The sequence below is a fragment of the Magnolia sinica genome, unplaced genomic scaffold, assembly GCF_029962835.1.
Source record: "Magnolia sinica isolate HGM2019 unplaced genomic scaffold, MsV1 ctg280, whole genome shotgun sequence".
Taxonomy (NCBI): domain Eukaryota; kingdom Viridiplantae; phylum Streptophyta; class Magnoliopsida; order Magnoliales; family Magnoliaceae; genus Magnolia; species Magnolia sinica.
The window spans coordinates 88,140-105,154 of NW_026682801.1; the positions used below are offsets into that span (position 1 = coordinate 88,140).

Sequence of the window (17,015 nt, forward strand, 5' to 3'; positions counted from 1 at the left end):
ATTATCCTGTAACATCCAATCCATACATTTGTTGTGCTGCATGCCTTATGTTATAATGTATATCGTTGTATCCTTTCTGTCTATTTTTCTCTTGGTTCTCTCCTTCCTAAATTCTCTTTCCACTCATCTTTTTACACGGGTTTCACGTGCCACTTCCCCTAGCATGATGAAAAGAGAAGTCCTATTCTACGATAGTGTCCGCAGAGATCTTCTACATATTTTAACCACCTGGCTAATTGCCTACTTTTCCCTTTTTATTAACTATTAATCATTTCTTCCTATATCAGCTGGCAACCAGGATCATCATTTTTATGTTGCTTTTTAAAATAATAATAATAATAATAATAATAAATTAAATGTGGTCCACCCATGAGTTATGCCATGGATCAAGTAATCCAGATCAATCATCGCATTCACATATAAGGGGCTAGAGATGGGCCACATTATAAAAGTTGGGAGTGCAATTCATAATGCTAGTATTCCTTAAATGGTGGAGAATCTAATTGAGTGGATACTCATTATCCTAACCATAGATTAATCGCATAACTTTTGGACAATCCAGATGGATGAATACACACCCGGGAAACATTAACATAGTTCATCACATTGTGAATATTGGAAAATTCATACTGGTAAACCTATCTGAGACTCCTGAAATTTACTTGTGTATTTTCGCGTTCTTAGGTAGAAGGTGCGACAAAAGAAGGTGGTAGAGGCCAAAGTATATGGGATACCTTCTGCGAAAAGCCTGGTACTGATACAATTTCGTTTATTAAACTCTCGTTGCGAGATACTGTCTGTTTTGCATCAATACCTGTGGCATATTGGAACTGACGTATATGATAGAATATAGACGTAATAATGGTGTACAGATTACACCCATTGTGATTCCATGTAATTTAATTTTTTTCATTTTGATGCTACTATTGTGCAGGCAACATCGCCGATGGTTCTAATGCGGACGTCGCAAACAATTCATATCATCTCTACATGGTTTGCTTCCACTAGCTTTCATTTTCATATATAACATACGGATGAAAACCATTTCCAACTGAAATTGTTAAATTTTATTATTTTTTTTCTTGTTTTTTTTTTTTTTTTACAGAAATCTGTCAAAGGAGTGGATTAAGCATTAATAATTAATAGAGAGAGAGAGAGAGAGAGAGAGAGAGAGAGAGAGAGAGAGAGAGAGAGAGAGATTGGTCCCGAACGCCGCCGATGGCTTGATAGGATCATCTTATTTCCATGTTGGCGATACACTCATCCAAACTTTGTACTAGTTTACAACCGAAAGCTGAAAAGATAGAGAATTGAAAACATGGAATGAAAAACATATGAATTCTCAGGAAATGGGAAAAACAAAAAAATGCTAACTTTGTACTAACAAACTGAAAAGACGATTAAAAAAAATGGAAATGAAAAACTGTATAAGATCTTAAGAAAATGGCAAATAAGAAAATGATTCTGTTGTTTAGTTTGTAGCCTTGTTTTCTATTGAATTGTTAAAAGGTCAATGTTCATAGATTGAGAGCTCTCTAGTAACATGGAAATTGGCACTTAATTAGTTCTTTTAAAAGAAACTGATATATATCCACGTCTTTCTAGGAAACCATTGAAAATGCAAATAGATTTCCATGCTGCTCCTTTTCTTTTCCTTATTTTTTTTTCATTTTCCTCTAATAGAGGGAAATGATAGATTTTCATAGAAATCGATTTCTTTTGTTAGGGTTTTCCACCTATCCAAATAGTTCACATGCATGTTCTTCACAAAAGATTTGAACCCATAGCTCACCATGGCATGACAATCACGTTTCTTGTGTTCTTTTATATATGTGAAATGCAGGAAGACATAAAAATAATGAAGGAAGTGGGTTTCAACTCTTACCGATTCTCCATCTCATGGCCCAGAATATTGCCAAGTAAGTCCTACCTACACTGTTGTTCTGGGTATATAGTCCATCATCCACCGTCCATTCCTCAAGGATGTAGATATAGTGGAGCACCATGCTGTCACATTGAAATGAATACTCTTATCATGACATTCTTTTTCGTAATGTTTCCTAGCTTCAGCCACACATCACGGAAACAGATTGGCTACTCCCCCTGCCACCAGCCCCGTGGCTGATGGTTGGTGCTCTGTGGGCCCCACCATGACGTATATGTTTAGTCCATTCTGTTCATCCATTTTTAAAGATCATTTTAAGGTTTAATCCCAAAAATGAGAGGGATATAAAACTCAGGGGGACCACACCACAGGAAAACAATAGTGTTTGGATATCCATCATTAAAATCTTCCTAAGGCCCACTGTACTGTTTATTTGACATAAAATCTGTCGATTAGGTCATACAGGCCCAGATGAAGGGAACCAAAAAAAAAAAGAGATTAGCTTGATCCAAAACTTTAATGGCCCCCAAAAAGTTTTTAACGGTCGACGCTCATTCAACACTGTTTCCTGTAATGTGGTCCACTTTAGATTGGGATATACCTCATTTTTGGTCTCATATCATTAAATGATCTGGAAAAATAGATGGACGGCATGGATGAAACACATATATCATGGTGGGGCCCACAGAGACCGAGCACCAGCCATTGGCTGGTGGCAGGGGAGTAGCCAATCCGTTTCCACGCGTCACACGTACCAAACGCACAAGTTTGCAGGACATCTGACACATGGATAAGGTGTGCATAAGGTGGGCCCTGCCGGTGAAGATGAGTGTTTGAAATAACCAGGATCGTGCGTTACCCGAAAGCTTAGAGCACTCGCCCAACCCATACCTGTGCCCCACCACCGACGAGTGGACTATCCTCATTTTTCACTCATGCTGCTCTTCTGGATGGGGCCAGTTTATGGGGCGCGGATTAGCTACTGACAAGTTGAGTAGCGAGACTGCTACTGAAGTGACGTCACTAAGTCTGTGGGCCCCACCATGATGTATATTTTGTATCCACGCCGTCCATCTATCTGGAGAGATCATTTTAGGGTACGATCCAAAGAATGAGTCACATCCAAAGCTCCAGTGGACCCTACCAGAGAAAAGAGTGGGGAGAGTGACACCACCGTTAAAAGCTTCTAAAGTCCACAAAAGTTTTATATCAAGCTGATATTCGTGTTTTCCCTTCTTTAATGTCTTTGTTAACTTTTGAACAAGTTGAATTTTGAAAAAAAACATCATGTTGGGCCTTAGAAAGGTTTCAACGGTAGGCATCACAATCTCTGCTGTTTTCTTTGGTGAGGTCCACTAAAGCTTTGGATCTGCCTCGTTCTCTGGTTCATGTCTTAAAATAATATATCCAAATGAATGGACGTCGTGGATACACCACATACATCATAGTGGGGTCCACGGAACTTGGTGATGTCACTTGAGTAGCAAGTCTGGCCACTCAACCTGTCAGTTTCTAATCCGCGTCCCCTAAAGGGTCTGTTTGGGCCGTGGGATTCGAAGGGATTAGGTGGGATGGGATTCAAAAAACATAACTATTATCTGTGACAGGGATTGTTCTGGGATAAGATTAATGCCCTGCTTTGTTGATCATACGGTAGTACATTCAATGGATATACTTACCATCATTTGAAATTACTGAGAATAACATACATGTGTTATATCTAAATTATTCATTTGTTTTGTAACCTCATTTTATGACATGGGCTTAAAAATGAGGTAGATCTAAAACTTATGTGGCCCCAAAGAAGTTTTCAACGGTAAGTATTCAATCCCCATTGCTTTCTATGGTGGGGTTTACTTGAGCATTAGATTTACCTAATTTTTTGGCCCGTGCTCTAAAATAATCTCAATAAATGGGTGGACGGTGTGGATATAGCCCACACATCATGTTGGGACCTATAACAACTTGCTAACACTGAGTGAAATTGGCACGGGACCAATGCAATTCTATTTAATGTCATTCCAAGCTCTTCCATTCTTCCCAAACATGGAGTGGAATTGGCACACGTCCAGATGAATCCCATCCCACCTAATCCTTATGTTCCTGTAAGATGTCCCACACGCTTGCCAAGTTGCCAAGTTGGCTCATGTGTTGCGTATGTGGCCAGCACCTCTCTTTCGGAGCCAATGGATGGTGGATAATAATACCATATGGAACTTACACTGTACTCCATTCATCATCCAACCGCTAAATATTCTTTCTCTTGAAGAAAAGCTTTGATATTCTGGCGGAGGATGGATGATACGCAGGCATGCATGTAAAACTATACACGTGGCACAAAATTAATTTTTACTAAACTGGCCACAATGGATACCAGATTAGGATTGTGATTTCTTTAAAGTGGGTTCCACGATGTTGGAGGTTTAGTTTAAGGTAACGTGTGCCCCACATTCAATTTCTAAGTGGCCAAGTACCAAGCATCATACCTTGCCAGAGTATCAAATTTCTCCACCTCTTTTATAACATTGGAAAATGATATTGATGATTGGATAAATTGATATATGTGCAGAAGGAACAAAGAAAGGTGGTATAAATCGTGATGGCATTAATTATTACAACAATCTAATAAACGCACTACTAGAGAATGGTATGCTTATTTTGATATAAGAAATTTCAATTATATCTTTTATTTATTTATTTCTTTCTTTTCTTACCATCTGAACTGTGTAAAACATCTGAGCTGTGCGTTGGGTGGGCCTCTCCATATGGGTTTCCTTGCTAAAAGATTAGACTGGTCCACTCATTTTTTTAATAGAAAGGTAGGAGCTCATCACTAATAACTTTGTTAATGAGAAAACAGTATGAACAGACATTCGGGTGGGCTCCACATACAATTTAGGCCATGCCTATCTAATAGGGTTACAAACTACATCTAGAACGTTTTTGGGGGGGGGGGGGGGCAATCTGCCAAACCCGAATAATCTTTAAACAACTCAGAGAATTTCTTCAACCCAAATTGAAATAGGGTTGTTGTTTTCCAACATGAACACTTCCCGAGGACTTTTACAGTGGGTCCATCGGGTTGGGGTTGCTGAACCCAAGTTGCAGCTCTAACTGGTCTAGCCGGCCACACCTTAAGGATGAATATATACTAGAAATTATTTTCTGGTAGCCCACATAATGACCTGAGTTGCCTGATTTGGGACCCGTCATCTACATTTTGAGGCCTACCTGATGTGTCCATGGTCAACGCCCGACATAGGTGGGTGGATCTGCGCTTAGCAAAGCTCGGAGTAAGAGAAATGCTGGCGGCTAGCTACATGTTCGACGCTGCTTATCAAAGGTGTCCACGCTATGCATGAGCATAAGTATTTGAATCCGTACCATAATAATGATCTATCCACCGTGGATGGAGCAGTAGCCAGAAAATCAGACCAAAAGGACGATATGTTAACTAAATGATTTTGTACGATGGACAGTAGAAAAATTGATGGCGTATATAATTTCTGGTGGGCCCCACTGTAAGAAAGGAGGGTCATATTTAATTCCCATTAAGGGATACGGTTGGATACCGAGGCTGCCAGTAGCCTGGCTTCTGCCATATCTTTTTATGACATGAGCCAGGTAGATCCAAATCTAAAGGATTGCATCATACGGAATTTTTTTTTTTTTCAATTGATATGAAGGATTGCTTACAAGAAGATCAGGAGGGACGGGACATAAAAGGTCCAAGACCCCCTGCTTTACAAGGGAGACACTTTCGGGAGGCCCACCCCATTGGGCAATCCCATCGTATGGAGGAAGAAGAAAGATTAAAATTCAAAAAAAAAAAAAAAAAAAAACGCACTGCCCCTAAACCTGCCGTGCCTCGGACCAATTTCCCTTTGGAGATGAGAGGGAGGCTAGCAACAGATTGGAAGAAATTGACTTGCTGATTAGCACTGCCCCAGCGAGCAAGGCTATCGGCGACTAATTTGGCCTCTGTGGGGATGTGATTGATTGCAACAGAAACAAAGACCCTGATGGAATCAAACTGATTTTTCCAGGAATGCGCAATCCATGGGGTGTTTCCTACTGAAGAGAAGAGGCCAACTACTGAAAGGGAATTGCTCTCGACCTCGACGTTGGAAAAACCCATATCCCTGCACAATTGGAGGCTGTCAATGACTACTTCACTTCAACCAGGAAGCTCGATCCCACGCCATAGCTTGTGGAGAATGCAAATGAGAAATCTCCCTTCTCGTCTCTCTGCAAACGCCTCCGCTCCTGGATGGACCTGGGTTGCCCCTGGACGAGCCGTCAACATTCAGTTTCACCCAACCTCTGGGAGGTCTTTTCCACTTCACAACGGACAGCAAGAGAGGACGGCTTTTCCCTAGAACGAGCCCCAAATCAGCCATGGCATCTCTATCAATCTAGGATTTAGAATGAGGGAGGGGAAATGCGCTGGACAGATGGAAGAGCCAAGTCCAGACATTGTAGATGGAGAGATTTGCCCTGAAGGGAGAGTCTTTAAAGTGTTGCTCGTTCCTACCCTTCCATATTTCCCAGAGAATGAGGGTCGGGATGACCCCTCTGAGCATTCCCATAGTGGACGATTCGTTGGCCATAAACCACCATTATGAGGCTCTACACCCGCTGACTGGTTTGGAATAAAAGAAACAGAAAGGATGGCCGAGAAATGGGACCAGATGGGGGAAGCAATCACCCCTTTGGCGAAGAGGTGGTTAAGGGATTCTTCCTTCCGATCGAGATTCTTGCAACACATGTAGGAGGAGGCCAACTGGATCCCTTTCCTTTTCACACTAATATCGACAGGGACTGTGTTATTGAGGATCTTCCAGATAAATATAGCAATTTTAGGAGGAAGATGAGGATGTCATGTCCATTTGGCCCAGGTTCGCATATGGCCCATGGGCCGAATAAGGCGCCATGCGGATCTTGTGGAGAATTTCCCTGACTTCTCCTTGGCCCAAATGAAGCAATCTACACCTTAATTAAGGGACGGTCCCTCAGCTCGCAGGTGATGACGGACTGATTGCGGGAGCGAGACAGGGAAAATGGCATTCTAAAGAAGGCCATCGGGGCCATTTACGTCTTTGATCCTCAGATTGATGGGGTAGGGAGGAACATTTTTTGAGAGCAAATCCTTGAGAGGGCCAAGTCCTGTCATGAAATAGTATTGACTGAACGCTCACTGTTAAAAACTTCCTAGGGCCATAGAAGTTTTGAATCAAGCCGATATTTGTTTCTTCTCTTCATCCATGTCTGAGTAACCTAATCAACAGTTTGGTCTGTTAGGAGAACTGTGGAAGCACACAAAGATGAATCATGGATAGCTATCCAATAACACCAAGCAAAAGTAAGAAGAACACATAGATTTTAACGTGGAAAAACCCTTGTGAGAAAAAAAAACCACAGTATAAAGCGACAAATATCACTATGAAAACAGAAATTACAAAAAGAGAGATTACCCGATTCGAACAACCTTGAATCTCACCATTGCTATACCCTTTGAAACCCTATGAGGTTTAGAAACTCTTAGAATACCCCCCAATCCCATTTACACCCATATATACAGCCTTGTAAAGAATCTCGAACGAAATCGGAAACAAATCCCACAAATTCGCATCTTTGCAAAAAATCTACATAGAATTTGTCGATGCCATCGAACACTCATAGATGGCTTCAAAATTAATCCTTCGATGGCATCGAACTAACACCTCACCTGTCTAGAGACAAAATATGATTTTTAAGAAATTCTCGATGGCATTGAACATTCAGGATGGCATCGAACATTCAGGATGGTATCGAACTAATCCTGTTGATGGCATCAAAAAGGTGCCCAGTTAGCCCAGTGACCAACTGAAGAAAATCCAAAAAATATCAATGGGATCGGGCATTGTTCGTTGCCATCAAATGTGACATCATGCATTGTTCGATACCATCGAAGGTGACATCAAATAGACTGTCAATGGCATCGACAGACCCTGTATCTAACTCGATTTAAGACATCAAATATAATAATCTCCATCATGTCTTTAATCATCAAATGTACAGCTTCTTATCCTCTTCTTTTATCTATGTTGGATTATAGCTCCATCAACACTTCTCATACACACTCTGTCTTCCTTTTACGTCATCGCTAAGCCTAAATAAGTCGCACATAATTTGAACTTCTATATAGGAACCACCTTGGTGAGCATGTCCGTCGAATTCACACTCGTGTGAATTTTCTCCAGAGTCACGCCTCCTTCAATAACCTATCGGATTAAGTGATGACGAACATCAATGTATTTAGTACGTGAGTGATAAACAGAGTCATTAGCCAATATGATAGCATGATCGCTGTCACAATTAATCGGCACGACCTCCTGCTAAAGCTCCAATTGCTTTATCATGCCTCTTAACCAAATACCTTTCTTAAACGCTTCTATCACTGCCATATATTCTGCTTCGGTCATAGAAAGAGCCAACATTGACTGAAACTTCAACATCCAACTGACTACTTACCCGCTAGTACAAACGAGTAACTTGAAGTCAACTTTCTGGAATCCGTAGTGTCGCGTAGTCTGAATTCACATACCCAACCAACGTTGCTCCTGTCTTCTTAAAATTTAAGACGTAGTCCTTTATACTTCAAATGTATCAAAGTAGTCATTTCACCGCTTTCCAATATTGCTTCTCAGGGTTTGATATGTATCTGCTCACAACACTGATTGTATGTGAAATATCCGGTCTTGTACAGATCATAACATACATTAAACCGTAAACCGCATTTGGATAAGGCACATGAAACATCCTGCTTTTCCTCATCTATTTTGGGACATTGTTTTGAGGAAAGCTTGATATGAGCCGCATGGGGAACACTCACTGGCTTTGCCTGGTCTTTCCCATACTTTATTAACACATTTTCAAAGTATTTTGTCTGTAATAACAAAAGCATGCTCCTCTTCCTATCTTTATAAATGTTTATGCCAAAAACTCTCTTTGCAACCCCCAGATCTTTCATCTCGAATATCGATGACATATCATGACCGACGATCAATATATCATCAACATACACTACTAGAATGATGAATTTGCCATCACTCAGTGTCTTATAATAGACACAATGATTGTATTCACTCTTGGTAAATTTCTTACTTAACATAAAAGAATCAAATTTTTTATACTGCTGCGTAGGTGTAACATTCTAAATTTTCATGGCCAGAGTTTATACTCGTGCCCGAGAAAATCAGGTCTTAATAATATATAAATTAGATGCTTTAAAAATCGAACCTTTTTTTTCATTTAGATCATATCCAGATACATTCATGAAGGTAACATTCACAAGAATAAAATTGACTGTATTCATTATTTCATCAGAGTAATAAAATTCAACAAATAATCAAATGCCCTCTCAATGGGAGCTTATTACATTTATCGAGTTCGCAGCGAAAGTATACAACTAATTTATAAAACTATCTTTTTATTCTTTTAGTATAATCTTCCAATGGGAGACTGTCCTCTAGGTCTTCAATTTGTACATCACTTACATCATCTGTATGGTTTGAGAGGGTCAACGCCTTACTCATAGTGATGGTTATCCTTTAAGATTAACAATAACTTAAGAGAATCATAGTAGTAACGTAAGGGTTCTGATACGTCCCGTACTCCACTAATACGAGGGTATCAACATGCGTAAACAACCTACATGAGATATATCCTAGTAAAGTGTGTGTCATTCATCATACATAGTGATCATTACAATGTAAAAAATGATTTATAGAAAACTTGGATCGCCCCACATTCTCACATTACGGAGATTCACCAGCATATCCGACACTACCATGGATTTACGTGAACACCTCAAGGTGACATAATACATGAGTCGGATGAATTACATGGCGCAATTTGTTCATGAAGCGATTATTTGCGACATCCAATCCCGGACGTGATGTAACACGCATTGCGAATTACTTACATCGATTTTTACACCAATACCCAAAACCCATGGAATTACGCGTTGACCAAGAGGGTCTATACCCAGAGCGCATTACGTCCATGATATAATAATTGAATCACTAGTTGTGATACCTTCAACACATCACTTGCATTAAGAAAATGTAAACCGAATCATGAGAGTTCTGGAATATTAAGACACATGCCCAAGCTTTAAAGGTAAACAGCACAAGGCTAGTAAAGTAAAGAAGAGAGTAGTAATGGTTAACTCATAAAGAGGAGAGTGGCAATGACCAACTCAATAATAAGGAGAGTGGCAATGGACAACTCAATAAAGAGAAGAGTAGCAAGAGCTAACTTAATAAATAGGAGAGTGATAATGGTCAACTCAATAATAAAGAGAGTGACAATGGCCAACTTAATAAAGAGAAGAGTAGTAAGGGCTAACTCAATAAATTGATAAAGGCATGGGCAAGGCTTATATCCATTGCCTCACGAAAATTCATGAAGATTCACGCGTAATATCATAGTTCTCAAAGGGTAAATAAATGATGATAATAAATCAATCAATTGAAAAGATAACTCTCAGTAATATGTAAACATGAAAAGGCAGGATAATTCACATCAATTAAATCAAAGTAAGCTTAAAGGATAAAAACTCTAACCTTTAATATTGTGTCTTCTTCAAGTGCGAGTATGTGTTGCACCGTTTGGAATTTTAGCCTAGCGTTTAACAAATTCGAATGGTTAGGTTTTTCTATAAATTATCTCGAGTTAGTGTATGTCTTACGGACTTGATTACATAGCTATGAGGTTCAGAACTTAAAAAGAAAGGAGGGAATTGGTTTACCTTAGTTTGAAGGTGAGTCAGTGAATCGGTGCGTTAAGCGCTCGTCTCCGATCTCTTTCATTCTTTCTCCTTCTCCTTCTCTTTCTCTCTCTCTTACTCTTTCCTTTTCTTCTCTTCTCTTTTCCTTTCCTTTCCTTTCCTTTCTTTTCTTTTCTTTCTTCCTCTTGTTTTCTTCCTTTCTTTCTCTTTCTTTTCTTTCCTCTTTCTTCTTGGCACTGGGTCTTTATAAGCTTCGGTTCTCAGCCAGGGACGAGTCCTGATCAGATGCGAGATGGTTCTCTGCAAGCTGATTACGCACAACGTCTTGTTGTCGGCCTGCGCTAGATTAAACCACTATATCACGAGGTTGTGTTTTGATTCGATCAAAGCGTCAGTGAGGGTTTCTTTGATGAAGCCTATCAGTTGGACGTCTCCGATCATTCTCCAAACACCCAGTTGTTTGGGCCCATCATCAGGTGCACGATCCATCAGCCAGCCTCTGTTTTCAATGGCAGGATGGTTTCCAGTTCCCTTTGAAGAGAATCTGTTCTTTGGGCAGTCCGAAATTTGTCATCTATTGATCCTTGGCACACCATATTCGAGATTCGATCACGTTGTACCCACCATATCCGTGATCCGATCACGTTATGTTCCACGAACGTGATACCCGAAGACTTGTGGATGCGAATTCCGGAACGCGAGCAAGGTGCGGCAAAAGAAACAGATCTTCGTTTCTTTTTGTCGATGTGGGAAGAATCAAAATCCTCCTTGGGGGGTTTTGGATGGCTAGGATGTGTTTGTGTAGATGGGATAAGGAGTGGAAGGTTTTCTCGAATCACTGGTTAGGAGGGTGAAATTTCCTCTTACGTTTGCTGTTGTGCACACAATTGGTTGCATGGATTTCCATGGCCTTGTATTCTTGATTGTGATCGTGAGTGTGATTCGATGGATGGTTCAGATGTACATAATAGATGAAATGGTGGCCCGTTCTCGATCAGATGCACGTCGTCCATCCACAGTCGGGTTGTTTGTGATCAGAATTGTGCATGTGTGACTGTTTGGAAACGACTGGGGAAGACTAAGGTGTGGTTGGTTTGATCCATGGCCTCACTGGACGGTTTAGATCATCCTGATGGACGATCATGGTGGGCCACAACTCGTCCTAACGAGCGAGCCTGTTCGACACCGAAAGAAAGGAAGAAGAATCCTTTCTTCTCTCGAATGCGGTCGGGTAGACTGGTTTGACCAGGTCTCCCGCACCAGTGCACGGCGAGTGCACAGGCAGGTTATACGCATGCATCACAGGTGGGCTTCACAGTATGTTCTCATCAAATCCGATCCGTTCATAAGTCTCCATGGGGTCAAGTGGGACCCTTGGCCATAGATCAGGTAGATCCAAAGCTTAGGTGGGTCCATATCAAGTAAATGCTTGTTTTACTATGGATCTTGCTGATCTAAGGGTTGGAATTTGACATGTATGGTTAACTTATGATGCATAGGCATGGCATAAGGTTTCTCATTGACGGGATCGTGTGAACCGTGTGGTCTAGAATTCGAGGTCTCGGTTAATAGCAGATATGTAATTTTTACTAATCTAAGAGTTTTCTGAAATCTAATGGTTCTACATGGTTGTATGCACATTTCTAAGTAATTCTTATAAAAAAAACCTTGTCTAACTCATTATGGATGAAGGGTTATTTGTCAATTCATTTAAGGGATGGTTCATGTGTCAAATCACATGATGGATGGTCTTGTATTAAAATCAACGGTCAGATGGCTTGATCTATTGAATGGAGATCAATCCTAATGGTTGAATTCATGTCAGGAAGTAGATGTAAGGTTAGAATAGTTAGATTAGTATCGTACACACGTAAGTATTACGTTAACTTTCATGTTAACACTTGAGAACTTTCAATACTCGGGTATTGAAAAGTTCGGAGTGTTATAGTAGGCGATTGTTCCAGGCCATACAATGACCTATCCTTACTCCCATGTGTTGTTTCTGTGGGTCCATCTCATCGTCCATAACTGCCTCCCATTTTTCTACATCAGGCTCACCAGGAGCCTCCTTAATAGTAGATGGGTCTCCCTCATCTGCAATGAGGGTATATGCGATATTAGAGTTGTCCTTATATCTTGCTGGTAATCTGCGATCTCGCAGTGGGTTTCATCTCACAGGTGGCTATTCTACATGCTCCTATACATTTGTCTATGCATCTGTCTCTGGTTTGGATGTTTATGGTCAACCTTTTTGGTTCCCCTTGCTCCTCTTGATCATTCTTGAGGAATATGGAGCTTCATCGAATCTGACATTATGGCTAGTGATAACCTTGCGTGTGACTTTGTCATATAACCTGTAACCTTTCACACCAACAACATAGCTAACAAAGTTGTACTTTTTGGCTCTATGGTATAGCTTATCTCTCTCAACTGATGATACATGAGAGTAAGCCTCACAATCAAATATGCACAAATCTAAGTAGTCCGTCTTATAACCACTCCGTACTTCATCTGCGATCTTACAATCAATTATCATAAAAGGGGACCGTTTCACCAAATAGCAAGTTTCGTTAATGACCTCAATCCATATGTCCTTACCTAACCTAATATTACTTAGCATACATCGGGCCCTCTCCAAGAGTGTCTAATTCATCCGCTCAATCATACCGTTTTGTGCGGGCGTGTGGTGCACCGTGTTGTGCCTAATGATCCCTTCATCTTAATTTACAATATTCATTAAACTTAGTAGAAGTAAATTCTCCACCATTGTCAGTCCTTAAAACCTTTATTTTTCGCCCTGACTATTTTTCTACCATTTCCTTCCATTGTCTGATATGGTGAAAACTTCAAATTTATGTTTTATGACATAAACCCAAACTTTTCGGCAGTAGTCATCAATGAATGAGACAAACCATGACGACCCTCCAACGGAAACCTCTAGCGATGGCCCCCACACATTAGAGTAAACATAATCAAGCACTCCCTTACATGTTTTCCATATTTAAAAGATAATCTAGATTATTTATCATATATACAATGCTTGCATATATTTAAATCAGAATTCTTAAAAGCTTGAATCAAATAAAGATTAAAAAGTAAATTCATGCCCCTCTTATTCATGTGGCCCAGACGAACATACCACATACGTGCAAACATGAAATCTATAATAGTCATTGTCGCTCCACCTATTGAAGTGCTTCCAATTAACCTGTAAAGTTTTTTATGCCTCTGCGCTCTCATAACCACGAGTGCCCCTTTTGAAACCTTATGGACACCATTATAACTGGTGAACTTACACCCTATTGCCTCAAGTGCGCTGAGAGAAACCAAGTTCTTTTTCGTGTTAGGAACGTGCCTGACCTCAGTCAAGGTACGCTTCATCCCATCGAACATCATAATGCATACCGTACCAATAGCCACAACATTACAAGTATTATCATTGCCCATAAAGACCTTTCAACCATCGCACTCTCTATAATTAGTGAACCAACTTCGATGAAGAGTCATGTGATATGAAGCTCCTGTGTCAAGGATCCACTTGTCTCTACGATCATCGTATAAATATCTGATCATAGACACGGGCAAAACATCACATGTGCTTGTCGCTTTATCGGATGTGACAATATTGGCCTTCTTAGAAGAAGCCTTTGAGTTTTCTTTCTTCGACTTAAAATTTGTATAATCTTTCTTTATATGTCCAATCATCCCATAATTTTAGCACTTTAACTTGCCTTTGCCCTTGCCCTTGCCCTTAGATTTGTATCTAGACCTTGAAGATCCTATATCTCACTCAGTATTTCTGCCTCTTGTAAGCAGTGCATCAGAAGAGGTCCCTATGCCACCATTTATCTTTCTGATAGCCTTCCCCTAAAGGGATGAGATAACAGTGTCTATACTCAGGGATGATTTACTTATGCATAATGAATCCTTGAATGACCTAACGACACTGGAAGAGAATTCAACAAAATACATTCCTAATATTCATCTTTAACCACTTCCTCCATGTTTAGTAATTTACAAATCCACTTATTAAAACTACTAATGTGGGCCTCCACATTTCCATCCTTTACCATCCTAAAGTTGAACAACTATAAGTGTAGGCAATTCTCAAGGAACTTTTTCACATAAACATCCTCTAACTTAGCTCATAAACTTGTTATGCTTTTCTCTCTCAAAATATTGTAGAGAACCTCATCCATGAGACACATAAACGGTCATCACTCCTTAAGAGTCTCATCTTCGCCTTGCTTAGTCAATAAGCGAATCATCTTATAACCTTCCATAACTCAAAATTATTTTTTCATGAGTACTTCTCAATATCATACTTAGTGTTTCCCATTGATATTGATCCTTTAGATTTAAGCCTATACCCCAACATTAGCTCTAATACCACTTGTTGGGAGAACCACAGAAGCACAGAGAGATGAATTAAGGATAGCTATCCAATAATACCAAGCAAAAGGAAAAAGAACACAGATTTTAACATGAAAAAACCCTTGTGGGAAAAAGCCACAGCACAAAGCAACATATCTATAAAAGTAGAAATTACAAAGAGAAAGAGATTACCGGATTCGAACAACCTCGAATCTCACCCTTTCTACATCCTTTAAAACCCTAGGATGGTTTAGAAACTCTTAGAATACCTCCCAATCCCGTTTACACCCTTATATATAACCTTAGAAAGAATCCCAAATGAAATCGAAAACAAATACCGCAAATTCGCATCTTTACGAAACATCTGCGCAAAATCTATCGATGCCATCGACACTTATAGATGGCATCAAAACTAATCCTTCGATGGCACGAAACACTCATTGATGGCATCGAACTAACACCTCAACTGTCCAAAGATAAAATATTATTTTTTTAAATTTCTTAATGGCATTGAACACTCAGGATGACATCGAACTAATCCTATCGATGTCATTGAATACTCATCGATGGCATAAAAAACGTGTCCAGTTAGTCCAGCGACTAACTGAAGAAAATCTGGAAAATATTGATGTAATCGAGCACTCTTTAATGCCATTGAAGGTGACATCAAACAGACTACCAATGGCATCAACAAACCCTATATCTGACTCGATTTAAGATATCAGATACAACATTGTCGTCAAATAAACATTACAGTAGGGACAAGGAAGCTTTTAAAGGTGGGTAGTCAATCACTATTTCCTATGGTGTGGTATACCTGAGATTTAGATCTCCCTCATCTTTGGGATTAAACTCTGAATGATTTGAAAAAATGGATAAACAGCGTAGATAACAGACATACATCATGTGGGGCGCACAAAGCATGAGCTGTTGGTTGACAAAATCTATAATAAATGTAAGAAGAGCAAAGACAATTTTATCCATGTAGTTCCTTACAGGAAAGATTTGGAAACTTTAGATTTTAAAAGTACAATTAATCTTTGTCATGATCTAGGGAATTTTGTCTACCACCCTTAAATCTTCTCCTTGCATAATCTTTTCTTTGCATATAGCCCTCTTCCAACATATATATTAGACGTGCATTCTTTGAGAGCCCTTGTAATAGAAAGCTATACTGGGGGCATTGTAATCTATTGTGGATATTTACTTACACTGGTTCATGCATGTCAAGATGTTAGCCTGAAAAAACAAAAAACAAAACAAAACAAAACAAAAGCCATAGCACAGTAATAAATGGTGATTGTTAGGGCACACACAATGTTTATATTCCATCCGCTCATTCACCAAGTAAGTCCTAATGGTATGATATATATATATATATATATATATATATATATATATATATATATATATATATATCCAAAAGATTTAGACCATTATATGCCCACTTTTTCCCGCTCTGTGGTAGCTTGACTTTTGGATCTACAAGATTTTTGGAATAACATTGCAACATAATATTATTCAACTTATGGTCGGACTGAAGTATGAAGTCATACCGACATTAATGCGTGAAATAGCTTTTTCCGATGCCTCTCACTTGTTACTCTCTCCTCTTTTAACGTGTTGTACGTGCCATGCATGCTTGTATGGCTATTCCATCCTATCCACTCCACCTTTGATTTCAAGTGCTTTTATAAAATCATTTTGATATAACGGCTCTTCCCAAGGAAAATAAATCCAACCTACTTTACACCATAAATTAAAAAAGAAAGAAAGTGAATTTCCAGGGTTTATATATATATATATAAGAAAATAAAAAAGAACAACCTTTTCCTTAAAATGTTGAACCAAATACATAAGGGTTTGGTAGCAGCTTGTCTTTCAAAATAAAAGACATTTTATGCTTTAAAATAACTTTTTCCTTGTAAGAGAAATTGCCAAAAGTAGCTTTTAGTGGTGTTACCAAAGACACTCTTATGCTTC

The 17,015-nt window shown here is 39.4% G+C and overlaps 1 protein-coding gene across 1 annotated transcript in view; it reads left to right on the plus strand.

Annotated features, from left to right (window-relative positions):
• The first annotated feature begins 928 nt into the window (after positions 1 to 928).
• Positions 929 to 17,015, plus strand: part of LOC131236193 (beta-glucosidase 12-like) — a 39,942-nt gene continuing 23,855 nt past the window's right edge. Inside the window, exons 1-4 of the mRNA XM_058233324.1 lie at positions 929 to 993; positions 1,844 to 1,919; positions 4,455 to 4,532; positions 12,837 to 12,979. Coding sequence (XP_058089307.1) covers positions 991 to 993; positions 1,844 to 1,919; positions 4,455 to 4,532; positions 12,837 to 12,979 — 300 coding nt within the window. The 5' untranslated portion in view covers positions 929 to 990. The remainder of the gene's footprint in view (positions 994 to 1,843; positions 1,920 to 4,454; positions 4,533 to 12,836; positions 12,980 to 17,015) is intronic.